General features: G+C 39.1%; 1 protein-coding gene across 1 annotated transcript in view; it reads right to left on the bottom strand.

The window, feature by feature from the left end:
* Nucleotides 1-17,141, bottom strand: part of LOC306864967 (ephrin type-A receptor 3-like) — a 62,705-nt gene extending 45,564 nt beyond the window's left edge. The window contains exons 1-3 of the mRNA XM_079409289.1: nucleotides 16,932-17,141; nucleotides 5,974-6,038; nucleotides 3,988-4,657 (exon numbers count right to left, since the gene is read on the bottom strand). Of these exons, the coding sequence (XP_079265415.1) occupies nucleotides 3,988-4,657; nucleotides 5,974-6,038; nucleotides 16,932-17,019 (823 nt within the window). The 5' untranslated portion in view covers nucleotides 17,020-17,141. The remainder of the gene's footprint in view (nucleotides 1-3,987; nucleotides 4,658-5,973; nucleotides 6,039-16,931) is intronic.
* Nucleotides 17,142-18,202: the final 1,061 nt, after the last annotated feature.

Raw genomic sequence — 18,202 nt, 5'->3', positions numbered from 1 at the left:
CTAAGGCTGTATTTATTTGATTGTGAAATATTATTACAATTTAAAAGAACTAGAAGAACAGTTTTTTTTTAGAATTTATTTTAAAATGTAATGTACTTCTGTGATGGCAAAGCTGAATATGCCACTTTTTTCAGAAATCTTTTTTAAAGAGAATGTTCAAAAGAACAGCATTTTAAATCACTTTTGACACTTTTAATCAATTTAATGTGTCCTTGCTGAATAAAAGTGTATACATTTTTTTTTTTATCTTACTTAGCCCAAATTTGTGGTTGTGTAATATATATTTCTTCATATAGCTTAATTTTAAAAATGTAATTTCTGGACCTGGAAAAATCATGAAAATTACTAAAATCTCCATGGGAAATTTAAAAAGAATATTTTATGTTTAAAAAATATGTTTAAAGTTATGCTAAGTTCTAAAATATATCATTAGGTAGAAATTATGAGTAAAAAAATATATTTTTTAAATCCTTAAACTGCCATGGGGCTTGCAAATATTATTGTGGATAATCAAAAAGGTAGAGAACCACTGCTCTAAACGGTCCTGTCCATTAAAGGCAAAACGACTAAAATTTCCCCATTTCCTAATACCCATTCACCCTTTAGCCAACAATAGCTGCAGAGAAGGTTTATGTGGGTGAGCTGAATGGCGACTGTGTCCGTGGTACAAAATCACTGGCCGAAGATAAACTCCTGCAATTCCAGCATCATGCTGTCCCCCGGCAGGCGAGCATCACGTGGTGAGGATTACAGATGTGGAAATCGAACTAAACGTCTAAGTACGTGATTACTAGAGCCCCTATAAAGACGAACAGCAGCAGTGTGTGGAAAGCTCAGGTCTCTTAACCGTGTTAACCTCTCCAATCTACACTCCAAAATTTGGTTTTGGAGCACACACACACGCTCATCTCCTAAAGCCGCCTCCACTGTGAATCTCCATTGAGGTGCTGACAATCCCATGACCCAGTTTCTCAGCTCAAATCCTATGGAGGAAGACACTCCAGAGCTCCTCACAGCGAGATTACTGTCACAAAGAGCTCATTTCTGCCGCTCATGCCCCAATGAAAAACACTCCATTCAGCCACAACCGTGTGAGCTTAGCGTTGTAGAAAATACCCCTCAGGAGACAGAAGAGAGTGCCCATCTCCAGCTGGCATACTAACAGTCGGGGGGCCATCGGGTTAGACCTCATGCCAGACCCAAACTCAGAAGCTGGTGTGCACCACCAATCCACTCAAAGACCATTTACATCCAACAAAAGCGCTTGATTGTACACCGAAGTGCTCTACGCTGAGAGATACGGATAAGAATGAACAGCCCCGGTGAAAGGACTTGATACAAGAGGGTTTTTTTTTTGTTTTTTTTATCAGAGTTTACAACATACTTTCACGGATTGTTAAGAGAGGGCATGGAGAATGAAACAAAAGAGAAAAAAGGATGAATCTATGGACGGCAGTGGAAAATGTTTAACCAAAATGGATGGGAGGGAGTTTCTGTTGGAGAGTGTTCGAGAGCTGCCACAATAAGATGAAAAGATAAGAATGGAAGAGATAAATATAAGAGGCAGTTCACTGAGCCGAGGTTGTGGGAGAAGACGTATCTTAGCCGTCTCCCTCCATTTTTCACTGTCTTTCTATATGGCCTTGTGGGTCGGCATTGAGCGGTAAGTGGGCTAGACCGAGGCGCTGTTGGAAGATTTAGAAAGAATCCACGAGATGAAAAGAACAAACAAAAAGAGAAAGGTAGGGGGAACAAATTAAGAAAAGGAAGAAAGAATGGGAAAGAGAAGGGGGGAAAAAAGACAAATGTTTTTTAAACACCAGCCTAAATTTAGATGTAATACTTCTGTCCTACTACTAATGCTGTTTTCAGTAAATATAAAAGCCCTCGCAGCACGAAAAGTGGAGAAAGCCAGCATCAGCAAGCACTTCCAGAACCCACAGCGAGACCGCAAGGTGAAAACAGACCACGAGCTGTTTCACTTTCAGTCATTTCGCATGGCATTGCCCTGTTTCTGAAGGAGCCGTTGGAGCCAGAGAGAAATGAATGTTTTGTCAGCTTACCAGGCTTGTATGAATTAACCAATTTCTTATTGCAGTTGGTAAATCTTTTATTTTGAGGTTATTTTTGAGTTACAGCCCAGTCTCGATCACTCTCGGTAATGATTGGCTGCAAAGTGCTCCCCTTTTTCCATTGGTGCTGAATGTTTCTTGCGGCACTGAGCTGAATCTACTGTGCTACAGCAAATGATATTACTCCTGAGGGAGTTTAAAAAGATGAAGTTATCTGAATAGAGAGTATCGAGGTGACAATGTATGACAATACATTCTAATGTGATGTCTTCACAGGCTGCATGCAAAAACCAAAAATACAATTGACTAAGACAGTATATAGACTCTCAAATCTGGAGTTTTGCATATTTTTTGCGTGTCCAGTAGCTTTGAGATTATCTATATGCTAGTAAAAATTAGCTTTTTGCATGTATATAATTTTAAAATGTTTTCCTCTGCTTGGAAAACTATCACAAGTGAAGCTAAACGTTATTAGCCATTTTTTTAAAAGGCCCTTGAATATATCAAGCCCTAACTTTCTGTTTCTCTCTTTCCCACCACAATCTCAAACACACACAGTCAAGAAGGGTTATCAAACCTGACTTGCGCCTATTGCTAACAGCCCAATTAACAGATACAATCATTGACATGAGCTGTAGGACTCTATCAGCCGTGATGCAAACCAAAGAGCACTGAACTGGTTGTGATGAATATCCCACCCCCATCTCTCCAGTCTACTTCCTAGTCATGCCACTCAAATGTTCCCTGTACAAACCCCCCTCCTTCCTGATCTACACTTCCACCCACAAGAAAACAGTCCAGAATGGCTGAATGAATATTTAAAAGCTGCAGCCTTCTCAGTCCTGGGGTGGCATATGAGCAAGTTCCTCGAACAGAGGCTGAGGGGCGACAGGGCTTTCAAAAACCAAAGGCGAAGAGAGAAGCAAAAGCAAAGTAATAATAATAATAATTACAGTGCAACCCTCATCTTGGCAAAAAAAAGCAAGCTACATTAATGAAGCCATTAGCACCTTCTGAGATGAAAAGAACAGTGAAGACCTGAGTTTAAACCCGTTACCATGCACATGCGATAATAAAGTTTGCAGTCTACCTTTCTCAGGGGGATAGCTTAATTTGTAAGGTTTTACTTAGCATTTTCTCCTTTTAATGGATATTTTGTTTGGAAGTATAAAAGATGCCAAAGTGCAAAACACTCCCTGATTCATTAAATAATAATGGTAGCAAAAAAAATAACTACAGAGCAATAAGATGTGAATCAAATGCCACTTCTGGACCGTTCTATATTGAGCTATCCATCTATCTATTCATCTACCTGCATGTCTATAGCTGAAATATATCTACCCATCTAGTCATCTATCTAGGCACCTCTATCTAGCCACCTACCCATCTATCATCTACTCATCAATCTATCTATCTATCTAGCCACCTACCCTTCCATCTTATCTCCACTCCTACATTTATAGCTAAACTATATCTACTAACACAACCACTCCTCTATTCATCCACTTACCTACCCATCCTTATCTATTGTTCAACTGTAGGATCTGGCGAAGCAGTCACATTTTAATAATCTAACAATAATCCATCTTAATCTCTTCCATCCAATAATTAGATTGCTTTAAAGCACTCTTGAACTTTGTCTTTGAGTCAAGAAAAAACGTTTAACACACAGTTTCTAAGTGCATAACCTCTAGTTTCTGTTACGCAACAAATAGTGTAATGCTAACACAAGCAGAAAGAACCTATAAAGAAGCTGTGGATTTGGATACTTTTGCAATGTAAAACCACTATTGTGGTCATACTATTCATTTCAAAGTGGACCGCTATAGATCAAGAGCACGTTACCCAGTTAGCCACAAAAATGTTGATATTTTCTAAAACAATCATTTGAGACCGTAAAAGCAATAATACTTACGTTGGCAGTGTCCATCTACTTCCTCAAAGCCTGGCCGGCACACACAGCGGCCGATGGGCACCAGCCAACCTCCGTCAGCACTGCAAAACATCCGTGGTGCCTCGAGCTCTTCTGCATCCTCCACACAAGTGCCGCGCACTTCCACCAGCGCTGAATCGCCACCCGTCACCGTATCCGGGAACCGGGCCAGATTGAGCACCGCCAGAGGACAGCGCTTATAAAAGACTCTCACCGACACCAGAGCAATGCAAGAACCCAAGTCTTGAAACGCCAAGTACAAACCCCGCTTACTGAGACCACTGATGTCTCGCACTTCCGTATTCAACTTCATGACACGATCCCCAACGTCCGTCTGTGTAAAGCTCTCGTCAGCCGCTATAGTGTCAATCTTGACATATTGGCTTTCTCGAATGTGCCGCAAAGGTGCGGCAACGGCATTGCTGGATTCATGGTAGTACACGTTAAACGTCTCCTTACAGGTTCCAGGGACTCCCGGAAGGCTGTTGCAGTCACGCAGAGTGAATTTGATCTCCACGTAGACACGTTGAGCACCTTCTCGCTGGATCAGTCCAGTGCGCAACCAGTTGTTCTGATTGGCTTCCATTACATTGCACACCTGGTACGTCCTCATAGGAATGTTCCTCTCGTCCATAACACTGATCTCCTCCCACTGACAAACAAACAAAAAGTCGATCAGTACAACGAGAAATACATCGCTCAATGCTTTGGTAATTGCACTCTGTACTTTGGTTCTGTACTTTCTAGGCTCTTACAGTGGTTTCTAAAAGATTTTGACAGACGCATGATGGGCACTTTACGAGAAAAGGCTTCATTTAACTGTCATCAAGAGGAAAGTGCATCTGACAGGCAATCAGCTCAAAGTTATGAACTGAACAGTCTCAGTTGTTTTGTTCACGCATAAATCAACTCATTGTTGATGCAAAGAAAATTGTATAATTGTGCTTTGGAAACTTCAATTGTTAAAACGTAAAAGGCAAAAACCATGAAAAATAATTTGGTTTGTTGGTTTGGCATTGACATCAGTAAGTTTGTGGGTTAAAAATAAAGGCACAAAAAGTAACAACGTAAATCTTTCAAATCTTTCATTTCAGACGTGTAGTACGCATACTGCTGGACATGCCAAACCTTGGACGTTTCCCCTGCTTTATAAGCACCACACAAAAAAATGAGATATTTCTCTTTACAGGCACTCGTGAATCTGAGCATGACTGCTTGTGTCAAGGCCACTATTGCAATCCATCATCATCTTGTGAAAATGGATTTGAATGAATGAAACGAAAGCGTGGGATGAGAACCAGCTCCCACAGAGGAGACAGAGAATCGTTTCTCAGCGGGTTGGCAAAGTTGTTCGAAATTTGACTTTCCTACGACCCCCCCACAGGAAACTCTGAAGAGTCACAGCCTGTATGTTCACAAAGGGGAGCTGTGAGCATTTTTAGGGTTAGAAAGATCAAGTAAAGATCAAGCACTGCACTTTAAATCTGGGTTGTAACAGCACTGGTTGGGGATGAAGTAACAGTTAAATATTTATAAAATCAAAAGTAAAATTAAAATATAACTGAAATGTCAAAGAAACTGTAAATTAAAAAAACATATTTGCAAAGACAAACTTTATAGGCCTTACAGATAGCTAAAACAACAGCTTCACATCAAGAACACTAGAAAAAACACTTTAGTTACCCAGAGTGCATTGTCTAGGTTGAATTAATTTTGTTATTCTGTAAATTCTTCTTATTGGATGTTGAAACTTAAAAAAAGCTTAAATACCTTTTTGTAAGGAAAGAATTTGCACTTATCCCAAAACCTGTGACAGTGGCTTCCATATCGAACTGCTTTCTGGTAAAATCTTTGGCGAAGGTACTGTGAGAAATGCCCAGGGCAACTTTCACAAGCACAGAGATCTTAATCGTTGTTTTTTGAGTTGACTGATGTATTTCGGCTGTGCAGACTTTCACAGGTACTTACCCCCTCGGGTGGATACGCTTCCCAACCCAGATCACCTGGGGCGGACATAGAGTCGAGTAGAGTAACTGTAAAAGAATGAAAAGGACAGAAATACAGAGTTAATCAAAGTCATAGTGCTAGCAGAGAACACCATATTTTTATAGTTCGTTCAAATTTTTCATAAACAACAATGGGGTTTTTACACAGCATGATGTCATGTAAAGCATGAATCATTCAAGGCTACAGTCTTTCTGAATAAAATATAGACAGCGGAGCTCTAGAAATGTCAGAATCACTTGTAACAGCCTAATCAACACTTTGCATTCAAGGTTATTCACTCCAATTTTATTTAGATGGTACATGACATATACAGCGGATTTATTTTATCATTCTAAACCTCAACAACTTCTACAACCAGGCGCAGTAATCTAAAGCCAGATGGGGTTAGATATTCAGTCATGACCATTACAAAACATGTGATTCGCAGCTCCTCACGCAGTCTTTTTGAAATCTGTTCTCACATCAATATTTTCAGAGGTTGATGGTGCTATTTATAACAGTCTTTCAATCTCCCAATGGTCGGAGCCCTGAACTTCCCACTCTGAGCCCCGTTCCAAACCAATTACATCCCTGGCAACCAGGGTGATTAATTCTTAATCACATCCAAACCTCAGATGTTCCTCCTCTTTCACGCTGAATATCAACCTCTCCCTCTCCTGGCACATGTGCGTGCCCTTTTGTGACAATTTAAAAAAAAAGGAAAATGGGAAAATCAAAGACCATCTGGAACCAAATTCTAATTAAAACTGACTGCCAATGGGTTTGTGTGACATGCAAACAGTGTGCATTTTTAAATCGCGCTTTGATGGTTGGTTGATGTGGAAACATGGATTATGTTTGGTTTTATGGGTCATATACAGAGCAATTGGGTAAATTTGATGACTTGACACTCAAAGAGAAAACCATATGTAGAGTCAAAGCAGGATATTGCTTCTTAACCAAATACAGATTACGATGCCATTAACCACTGGTGCTCGTGTGGCTGTTTTCTGGTGAGGGGGTAAAATCAGACAGGCCAATATATCAGTCCAAACGATCTGGAAATCATTCTGCTCGGCCTTTCAAAGACACATTTAATAAAACAAACAAATGAATACAGCCACAGGCCTCGCACAGCCCATTAATACAAACAGCAGGTAACATTTAACTCGCAGCAAGGCAAAATGTGTTCCACCTGAGACATCGGTTTTGGCTCAGCAAGCATTTTTTAAACAACTACTATACAGTCCCTGATGAAAAGACTGGCATGTTGTGTTTTGGACACAGGGCTGCTTAAATCACAAACAACTAATGTGCTCAAACTTCTAAACCAGCAAGACTGTCTATGTTGACTCTCTGAACAATACTATTTTAACCAGCAAGACCACTTGGTCAACCAGTTGCACCTGCAAGATCAGGTGCAACCAGCTTTACTGACAATGTTTTACAAGTAAACATAATTGCTGGTCTTTCAGTAAGACAAGTACCAAACAGGGACTAACCAGTATAAACCAGCATGAACCAGCATGAACATTATCAGATCTTAGCACTTAGCAGTAAAGAGCCCTTTAAACACTTTTGCTAGAAAAAATAATGGCATACATGGCAAAACATGATTGGTTTGTAATATAACCATACTTACTGATGCTAACAAAACTATCACAAGCCATTTTTGCAATGTCAAACCCATCTATGTTAGTATTACCTAACTAACCTTAGAAAGCTGACAAGCTTATGCAACCAAATGTCACAGAAACTCAAATGTTTAAGGAGTCTAGTTCTCGCTCCATATTCCTTGTTCAAACACATAGAAAGTCTTTCAATTCTTTGTCATCCAAAAGGTGAAAGATCCTTTTATTCTACCTGTCAAAGAAAAAGAGAGTTTTTTCACAAAGCTGGTGTTTCTATGGTCCTTAAGGAAGAATATAATCAGTCTCACCAAAAAGCATGACAGTACCACACAATATTATTACAAGATTTCCTAACTAAAATCCATTTAGGTACTACAGAATTCAAAATTATGTTCACTTTTAAATTCACTTTTCTGTCACTATTACAAGGCCAGGGTCATATACCTTTATAGGCAATGCAGGTGAAGCATCCACTCTAATAGTGGTTGTATATAGCCAATTAAATTTATATGGTTACAGTCTTGTACAGGACCAGGCCAATATATGTGATGTTTACTAAAACAGCTGGTTAGCGTAGAGCATGGGGACTTTTCTTCATCATTAGCTCCAAGTCGTGCAACTGTGGATGTGGCAAATGCTGGAATCCCTCGGGGGGACTGAGAGAGCTTGCCAACTCAGTCCAATAGATGAGATTAACCATTACACACAGGGAAGACTGCAGTGGTCAGCAATCACCTCCAATGTAAACAGGGGAGCAAAAAATTAAAAATGGAAAAAGGAGAAGGGTAGGTCAAGAAAGAGAGGGGGAAAGGATAGATAAGCAGCTGGATATATCCTCAGGGAACCGAAAAGGACAATGGGGTCATTCTTGCTCATGCATAGCCACTGTCAGGTTCTTCTCAAGTATCCTTTACGTAAGAGGTAGATCAATCTACGAGGATACTATTCTTAACTCTGAACATGTATATTCTGGCAAGATTCAGGACTATTTGGCATTAAAAAGTTTAAAATCTACTTGATTTGCATATACATAAATATATATATATATATATATATATATATATATATATATATATATATATATTTAAGAAGAGTATTCTCACTAGTTTAATCTCTTTCGAGGTGTAGCGTGTAATCTCTTTTCTCACCATATATAATTTCTCACCATATACATATAATTTCAAAAATGATGACAGTTTACAAAAAGTTTTCCTCTGAACCCCAGTACGTGATTTCCGACACAGCTATCGTTTTTACTCTTTCCGGCAATTCTAGCTTTCTCTGAATATTAAGACAGAAAAGTATTTTAACACCAGCAAAAGAAACTACATTTCACCTTTAAGTCTCATAAGTCTTCCACATTTGTAAAAATTCTTGTATGGTTCAAAGAAAAGGATTCTGGGGTTACTGAAGCACAAAACACAAAGCCTGCAAAGACTGATATGTCGGTTTCCAGAGCATCCACTCCAAGCACGGAAAGCATATCTATTGTAAGAGATTGCTATCGTGCAGACATCTTGGCAGAAGTGGTGGGGTGTATTTGAAATGCAGTCAGCAGTTCCTGTCAGTCACTGCTGGTGGGGAGTCAGAGGTTTGCTCTACTGGGAGGTGGTAAAAGAGCCTCTATTCTGCCTCAACAGATTGATGAGACCTGCCGCAGAGAACCAGCCTGTCCGGCAGAACCATCATACTCATCTGACTCAATGCCCAAAAGAACAGCCATCCAGATACAGCTTGACACCCATGAGTGATCTTCTAATGTCCACTGACAAACCTGTTTAACACGTATGAATGAAGATGTTTTGGTATTTTCAAAGCAGACATATATATGTGCATCCACACAACTTAAGTTATCTGGATGGGTCTAAACACGCCAGTGTTTTTTTTTTTTTTTTTTGCTTTTATCCGGTCTTCAAATGCTGTCGGAATTATTGTAAATACGAGTTTCCTTGTTGGAAATTGGACATGAATGGCCTCTTAAATTGTAATTACAACAGGGAAACAGTAAAACAATTTTGATACCAGTGTTGATTCTAATTTCAATAAATTTTGGCTTTAATAAGATTCCCTCAAGAAAATGGCAAGAATGAACCTGGTGTACTTCATGATTCCTATTCTTTCCACACTTGAACACGACAAACTTGTAATTGCGACTTTAGAAGAGCAAAGTGGAATATTTTCAATAGCTCACAAAGGCAGCAATCATTTTGTCTTTACTGGGAAATATTCAGTTACGACAAATAGAAGATAGGCTATACGTCTTCAAACTCCTGTCACATTTATGTCTCATTTAAAATTAGCTAAATAAAAAATGTAAATTAAATAAAATAAACACTTTAAAGCTGAAGTCTGCAACTTTTTTGGGTTAAAAATGATCCGAAATCCCTATACTTTAGCACGATTCACAACAATTAGCTTGTAATAATGTTTTCTAATTGGTACGAATGGTACGGGTAAGTTTTCATTGGCAATTCGAGCCATGTTATTACGTCACGTCTGTAAACAAAGAAGTTGTCCCAGCTACTAAGCTATCGCATGTGAGGATCCTGCAGGTGACGCATCATTTATAGCCTCAGAGCTGCAATTCCAGGTTTTCAAACAGAGATGGCGACAAAGAGGCAAAACTTACGGAATGCAGCTTTAAATAAAAACAAATTATAACAACAAGTAATATTATGTAATAAGATGAAAAAGTACACAAAGGACTTCTTTACTTCTGGTTATTTCTAACAATAACTGAGATTTCCTGGCATTATTTCTACTGTATATTTTTTATATTTATTGATAAAGTATTTCATGCTAGACTTTTATTGTAACCTTGTTTCCCTTCTTGGTGGGGTTTTTTTTTTTTTTTTTTGCACAATGAACATTTTGCTGACGGAATGTCATAATCTACAGATCAGGATCTTCACGCTGAAGCCATAGGAACCGTGCCAAGCTCCAGACCACAGCATGAGAGAGATAAAACTCAACCAAGACAGAAATCACCACACAATCACTGTTATCACTCGGACAAATAGCAGAGAACTACAGAATCATATTGACAAACAGGCTTTGCTGAGATAAACTTTGCTCCACCCACTCAGTGAAGGAAGAATGGACACTCACAGTAGGAAGCGTCAAGTAAAAAGGAAGAAATGTAATAATGTATCCATGTACTGATAAATTATTATCTAAATGCATCACATGAAGTGTCAAAGAGCTGCAAAGTACAGCTGGTTTTGGGTAAGATCCTACTAAGAGTGTACATATATGTTTTAACTTAGAAAAAAAATGACATGACCGTTAGACAGGAAGCACATCAGCATGTGAATTACAATGAACAAGGGCCATTTCACAACCTAATAATGTGTGTAATGTGTGTCAGGCACAACTGACTGGCCATGCCAAGGTCTGTTTAATGATGAGAGGTGTAAACAGGCTGCTGCCAGACATGACATGAAATGGTGACCCGTGTGTTAGTTAGTGGAAGACAGCAGGGAAGACACTCTTGGGATGCCTCATTAGAAGCACAGACATGGCTCGGACCACACCTGCCGCATCAATGAGTCTGGGTGTGTATGTGGAGATGCACAACAGCAATAAAACTACACCAGTGCTGGACATGAAATCCCAAGAGGGCATGAAACAGGTTACAACAACACAACAGCACAAGTCATAATTAGAGAGATTAAACTGGGACGCACCAGAAGACGATGACATCACCTTTGAGCTTGTGGTTCATAACGGCTCTTTATAATTAAGGCTGATTAGTTTCTCAGAACACCACTTATGAGTAAGATGCTTGCTGGAGCTGAAACATACAGTTTGTCTATCAAAAAAAAAATATATTAAAATAAATTTGCGGTTCAAGTTATGCACCAAAGTTTAATACTTTGGGTTAGTTTTTGGTTCAATTCCCACATGAGCAAATTTCATAAAACAATTGTAATTTATTTTAACATACTTATTTAACTTCAATCAAAGGAAAAAAGCATGTCGTAATATGCATGAAATATGCAGCCATTTTCAAATTCGGAATGAGTCTCTAAGCAATTAAGCCTTGCATTAACAAAATGCAGGGGTCCAATCCAATAAAACCTCCCAGGAATCATAGTGCACAAGCTTCAAATCCCCAGGAGAGCAGGCCATCAGTAATAAGCGTAGTGCTGTTAATGAGATATGCACAACAGAATTCACACCGTCTCAGACATTAGAAAACATTAAGGCCGAGTATTAGGTACAGACAGTAGGGAGCATGTTAATGAAGGTGAAGAAGTGGGCCTCACAATAATGACAGAACAAAGCTGTTGGTGGCTAAAAGGGTTTTGTCCACGTGAGCAAGCATGAACATACAAGGGATCTGTTTTAATTAAGTCTCATTACCTTACCAGAACCGAAATATCATAAATGCAAAAGCGCTAAGCCCACAGACAAAAGTTCAGCTGATAAAACACAACGGCCTTTGACCCTTGATGGAAAGGTGGGATGTAAGTTGATCATCTTCCTTTTACTGACAAGGAAAAGGTACAAATCTGAGTGAAATTGAACATGGAATCAAATTCTAGAGAATCTGATAAATGTCTCAGTGCTTTTAATGAAAGTCAGTAGGGTCCAGTTGGGGGTTTTGGGCTCCTTTGACTTTCATTGCAAAGGCAAGCAGTTAAAACATTTTTCAAAACATCCTCTTTTATGTTCCACAAAGATAAACAGGTTTGGAATGACATAAGAGTGAATAAATAATGAAAGGATTTTGTACAGATCTAAGCTGAGGATGATTATATCAAGATCACATTTCTACTTTCCATCAGCTCAGCTATGAACACAGTGAGATGCAATATGACACTGATATTCTCAATTAAAAGGTAAATAGGGCAATAATGAATCATCTCATTCAGGAGAATCACATGGTGTTTCACCCAATGGAACGCAGCCAGCTTTCCGGCCACAATCCAAAGCACTCATGTGCCTCTATCCTGAAATGCCACAGGCATCGAGACTCGTTCTACTGCATGAGCTGTCTGATCCACAGGAGTCTGGATGCAGCCAGGGGCGATAAGGTCTAAGGTGTGCCATTCAGAGCAGCAGGAGAGAGAAAAAGTAATAGCTCTCATGTTAATGGTTGTGACTCATAGTTACATATATAAAATCATCTCTGGGAATTTGAGTTGACTCATTCAACTGAATCAATCAACCTAGGCTCACTGGAAATACGTGTCTCTACTGCACAACTCTACTATACAATTCACTGCCATTTCAAGCTGAAATAAACACTGGAGACAGTGAAACAGCAACCATTTTAATTCCTTTTCACCTGGGCAGATTATTGAATAATAGAATAGAATTCTTTTCAGGCAATTGTGGTCGCACCGTGACAGCGCTCGTGTCCGTTATAGACACTACTATCCATCACAGTGTTGCCAAGTCTGTAGTTTTCCCGTGGAATTGTGCAACTTTACCACTCCTGCTGCGGGTTGTTTTTCATGTCCACGGGTTGAGGCGACCCCAATAACGTGTATTTTAGACCCCGGCTAATTTTAAGTAGCAATTGGGCAGGATTTGTTGTGAAAACCTGGCAACCCTTCCCATCAAGCAGGTAACGTTATTATTGCTAACATAACGAAAAATTATGAAAAAATGCATTAGCATCATCTGTATTAAAGAGAAGATAATCACTTCATCAGATGTTTAAGTGAATAAAATAGCCTTGACAGCCTCACTTACTGGAGTTCCATAACTATTGAGTATGGACTTTGTTCTCTCTCACCGGACTTTTGAGTGTGTAGGTGATGTATAAGATGAAATCAGGCATTTGGACAAAGCACTGTGAGCCGAGGGAGGAGGAGACTCAAAATGATTCTAAACTTGAAACACATTTTTCCCAGTTTGTGTTTTTTACTTACACAATTATTTAAAATATAAAACAATGTTGTTTATAGCACACAGCATGGTTTATAATCATATTTTTATGGGGGACAACCCTCAGTTTGGTGGTGGGGGGGGGGGGGGGGGGGGGGGGTCCTGCACCCCCCACCTCAGCCCTGGGATTTCCACCTACAGTATGTACATATGGCTTTTCTGATGTAGTAAACTTGCTTGGATGCTCACCTGGTACAGCATTGCACTTGCAATGTGGATAGATAGAGACAGAGCCCCGTGAAACAAAAAAAGCTTGAAGTGTTGTAAAAGCAAGCTAAAAAGGCATGGTTATTCAGCAAATGCATTATTCTCATGTTAGAGTTGACCTTTTAGCAACACTCACAGGCTATTTTCTACTATGATACAACAATCACTGTAACAAAATGCTACCAGATTAATATCCATCTGAACTTGTTTTTAGCGCTACTTAGTTTCTCAAAATGTTCAAAAAGCAACATAACATCATTTTACAGAAATTTCACCACAGGCACGCGTTTCCACGTGTTTTGTCTCTGAGCTTTACATCAGTAAATACATCTGTTGGACATCATATATGGTCCATTAAAAGTCATATGACCATGCAAAATTTGATTTTGTAATGCTAGATCCAAGTTTCCAACAGTTTCTTAAACCGAAATGTTCAATAATGAACTGCATGGCAAGTATAAAACAGCAGCACGGTCACGACTAATTAAGATCTGTAAATGTATCTTAAGTAAAGTAAAAACCAGTCGAGCACTTGAACTATTCATGTATAAAACCTTCTTTCTACCAACTAGAAGGGGAAAAATAACCAATACCCTCGGAAAACAAAAAGAAGGCCACAGGTTAGACTAATCAACAGACTTCCTCAGACAACCCGCAAACAAGAGAGATGCAAATTCAGGCTTCTCTCTAAGTCAGTAGCTAAGAGATGGTGAGAGGGAAAGTGAAAGAACGAGAGCAAAACAGAGCCTCCGAGCACAGCTGAATTGAACATAAAAAAGTGTGTTTTCTCATGCTAATTTCCCTGCCAGAGTGCCGGGAAGGGAAACAAAAGCAGACGAGAAACCGTCACTAAATGCAGTAAGAACGTGCACAAAGGACGAGCTAATAAGGGGGACCTTAGCGCTAACTAGAAAAACAAGAGGGCAACAGAAGGCACTTATTAATAATGAAAAGACCTTTATATGGTGTAAAAGGTTGACACAGGTACCTATGCTTTAAATTTATAGTTAAACAACCCTAGATCACTGGTTCTCAACTGGTTTGGAGATCCAGATTTTTAAGTCGCCCAACAATGCATCAAAATTGTTTCCTGTGTATGTAATAATGTCTATTAATATCACCATAAACTGCCTAAGCCTAATAAGAAGCAAAACTATTCACATATTTGGGTTGCAAATGTCTATTTTGATGGTTTCACGCTGCTGTTGCCAATAATTCAGATGTTTCTCATCTATCTAATTTGGCTAACACCAAGTGACTGTTTATTTTTCTATCCAAATTATGCTCAGTTATATAATTAGGACTCATTTTTTTGTCTTTAACCAGCTAGTCAAGAACCACTGTAATAGATTAGTTTTTTTTTTTTACCACGGTTCAAGTTTTGAGCTTGTGTGAATTAAGCTTTTTTATTGACTTTAAAAATGTTTCTGCAACATCTTGGTCTTTATTATCTCCAGAGGGGTGTAAATATCCAAGCACTGCAGTAATGTCTTCCAAAAACAGAAAATGTGCTGAGGAGCCAGTCATTTGGACCCTGAATGGAAAACCAATGTAGTCATTAACATTAAATATGTGCTGATGTGTTTTAGTTTGGCCAGAAGACAGATATCAAGCATATGTTGATATGGGACATGTCTTCCATCCTTAATGTAGAAATGCTTACAAGACAATCCAGTACAAGAAGTTAATCAACAGTTCATTGAAATGAACACAGATGTGCATCTGCTCACAAGACAAACATTCACAGAACCATATAAAATCACCTCAGGGATACCACCAGCTGGGGATTTGAGGTAGTGCATACCTCTATAACAACTGCAATTTACACCAGCACAAATGATAACCCAATGTAAAACTCAAATATATACTTAAATGTAATTATTGAGATGTGCTAATGTCAATAAAGCACCCCAACTCCCACTGTCAAAGCCCTGCAAAGTGTTTTTTTAATTTCCCAAAGCCTCCAGTCAGCCAAAGACATCATGTCTAAATGCTCTGCACAAAATCCTATCTGATAGATTCCACCTAAATGTGTATTAAATCCACCATTGAACCTTCCTTCTGACAACAGCACAATGGGTGGCTTAATCCTAATCTCATAACAATGCGAAGTAAACCCATTTTAATCCAGTGAGGTTAATTTATTGTTTGATTTGTGAAGGCTCGGAGTGAAATAAGTCAGTGTGGACTGTTGTTTTCAACTGACATCCTGCATATTTGAACATATAGTCTGAAAAAGCCTGATATCTAGCTGTTTAAGTTGACAACATGGAATTTTAAACTGCAAATGTCTATAAATATCACTGGTTCACTTGAAAATTAAAGAAACCTATTTCTTATTCACTTCCCTCACTCAAAAAGCAACTTGTCTCGTGGCAGTTTCAAAGAAGTTAGATCGCTCTCAAGGGTCGAAGTATGTGATATATAGGTCTGGGTGGGTTAGAATACTAGTATCTGTGGGAGCAGCCTAATTAATTGTTTAATTAAGCAAATGAGTGTCTCACATCCATATGTCATTGTTCACGGCATTGCCTGTCCAAACCATCCCTGGCAATGCTAAACACACCAAACCACAACATATAGTAAATACTGCTTTATTTAATCTGAATTGTCTTAAAAGTACTGACACTTTTCTTTTCTATTAAACATTATTTGTGCATATCCATTTATATAATCCATACGGCTGCATCACCTGTGACAACCGCTCAGGGGTGCGTTTCCCAAAAGCAACTACCAATAGAGTTCAAGGACTTGCCACCATAGTTAGCTAATGATGCTTTTGGGAAACGCACCCCAGGATGGTTTTTCAAAACAAACTAACTAGTCCTAAATCCTAAAAATAAATTTTTGGGCGACATTAGATTAAGTTTGGATCATACACAAATCCTTGTTTTTAATCCTTCCAACTCAGCAATGTGAAGTCAAATTATTAGATCATTCATCAAATGTCGCTCCGCTAGCATTCTTGTTTTTGTTACTCATAAGAGATCATGAGAATCCTGAATTTTAACGATTGCTTATATTAATATTTTCTAACTCCAAGGCATATCCTATCTTTTAATCATCCGATTTCAATACGATTGCCCCGGGAGAGAAACGAATGTACATGAATTCGCCTTGATTCATTTATGATTCATTGATCGAGTCCAACGAAATCCAAGAACATCCAAAGCGCACAAACATGACAGCGATTGTATGCCTTACCTTCATTATCCGGATAATTCCTCAAGGCTTGACACAACACCAATAAATGAAAAGGAGCAAGAAAGGAGTAAATCCTAAAGAGAGCCATTTTCAGGCGGCTCCACGCGCCCGCATCCCTGTGCGTAAACTTGGGCTGGTGAGCCGGTGGCTGCGCTGGAGAGCTGAGCTAGAGAGGAAAGAGCGCGCCTGCTTCCAGGAGGATCCCACACTGGCGTGAACTGCACTCTCTGGCCACAGCGAGCTGGATGAAGGGGGCGTCAAAAGTAGGCGTGCGTGAGTGCGTTTGCTGGAGAACTTTAGTTGTAAATTGTGTAGAACGTACCAGTTATTATTGTCAGCATTAAGTTTGGATAGATAGATAGATAGATAGATAGATAGATAGATAGATAGATAGATAGATAGATAGATAGATAGATAGATAGATAGATAGATAGATAGATAGATAGATAGATAGATAGATAGAGGAAAAAATGTGATAGTTCCTGTATGGGGTCAGTTTGGATAGATAGATAGATAGATAGATAGATAGATAGATAGATAGATAGATAGATAGATAGATAGATAGATAGATAGATAGATAGATAGATAGATAGATAGATAGATAGATAGATAGATAGATAGATAGATATAGGAAAAAATGTGATAGTTCCTGTATGGGGTCAGTTTGGATAGATAGATAGATAGATAGATAGATAGATAGATAGATAGATAGATAGATAGATAGATAGATAGATAGATAGATAGATAGATAGATAGATAGATAGATAGATAGATAGATAGACGGTCAAAGTCACTTTAGTGCCCTGCTGCGGCAACGTTCCGCCACGTTCACCTGACCGTGTAAGTCATATCACAGGCATGGGGACGCAAAGTAAACCAACACAACAGAGCCCATTAGACCAAAACCTCAATGTTTGGTATTTAAAGATGAAGGTCAAATCAATACTCTTACTGCTCTTGGAAAAAGGCCATCGTTTTCCCCCTCTGCCAGCTGGTTCCTCCCACGCAGGAGCCCTCATAAGCTCTGTCACCTACCAAAAAAAAAATGACATCACATTTCATGTGGCTGAATGTGATGGCAGGGAGTGTAAATGAGATGTCTCAACTGTGTAAGCCCTCTCCAACAATGGCTGACAGACAATCAGGCACACTGCCTGGGGTGTGTGCAGGAGTGCCGGGGGTATTTACGATGGCTCAGACAAGCCTGTACACACCACAGCAGAAAAATAAATGCAGTGAGTTTTCTTAGTGCCACTGTCTTTTTATCTGCA

The sequence above is a fragment of the Barbus barbus genome (genome assembly GCF_936440315.1).
Source record: "Barbus barbus genome assembly, chromosome: 46".
Lineage (NCBI taxonomy): Eukaryota > Metazoa > Chordata > Actinopteri > Cypriniformes > Cyprinidae > Barbus > Barbus barbus.
This window is presented reverse-complemented; position numbering and strand designations above follow the sequence as displayed.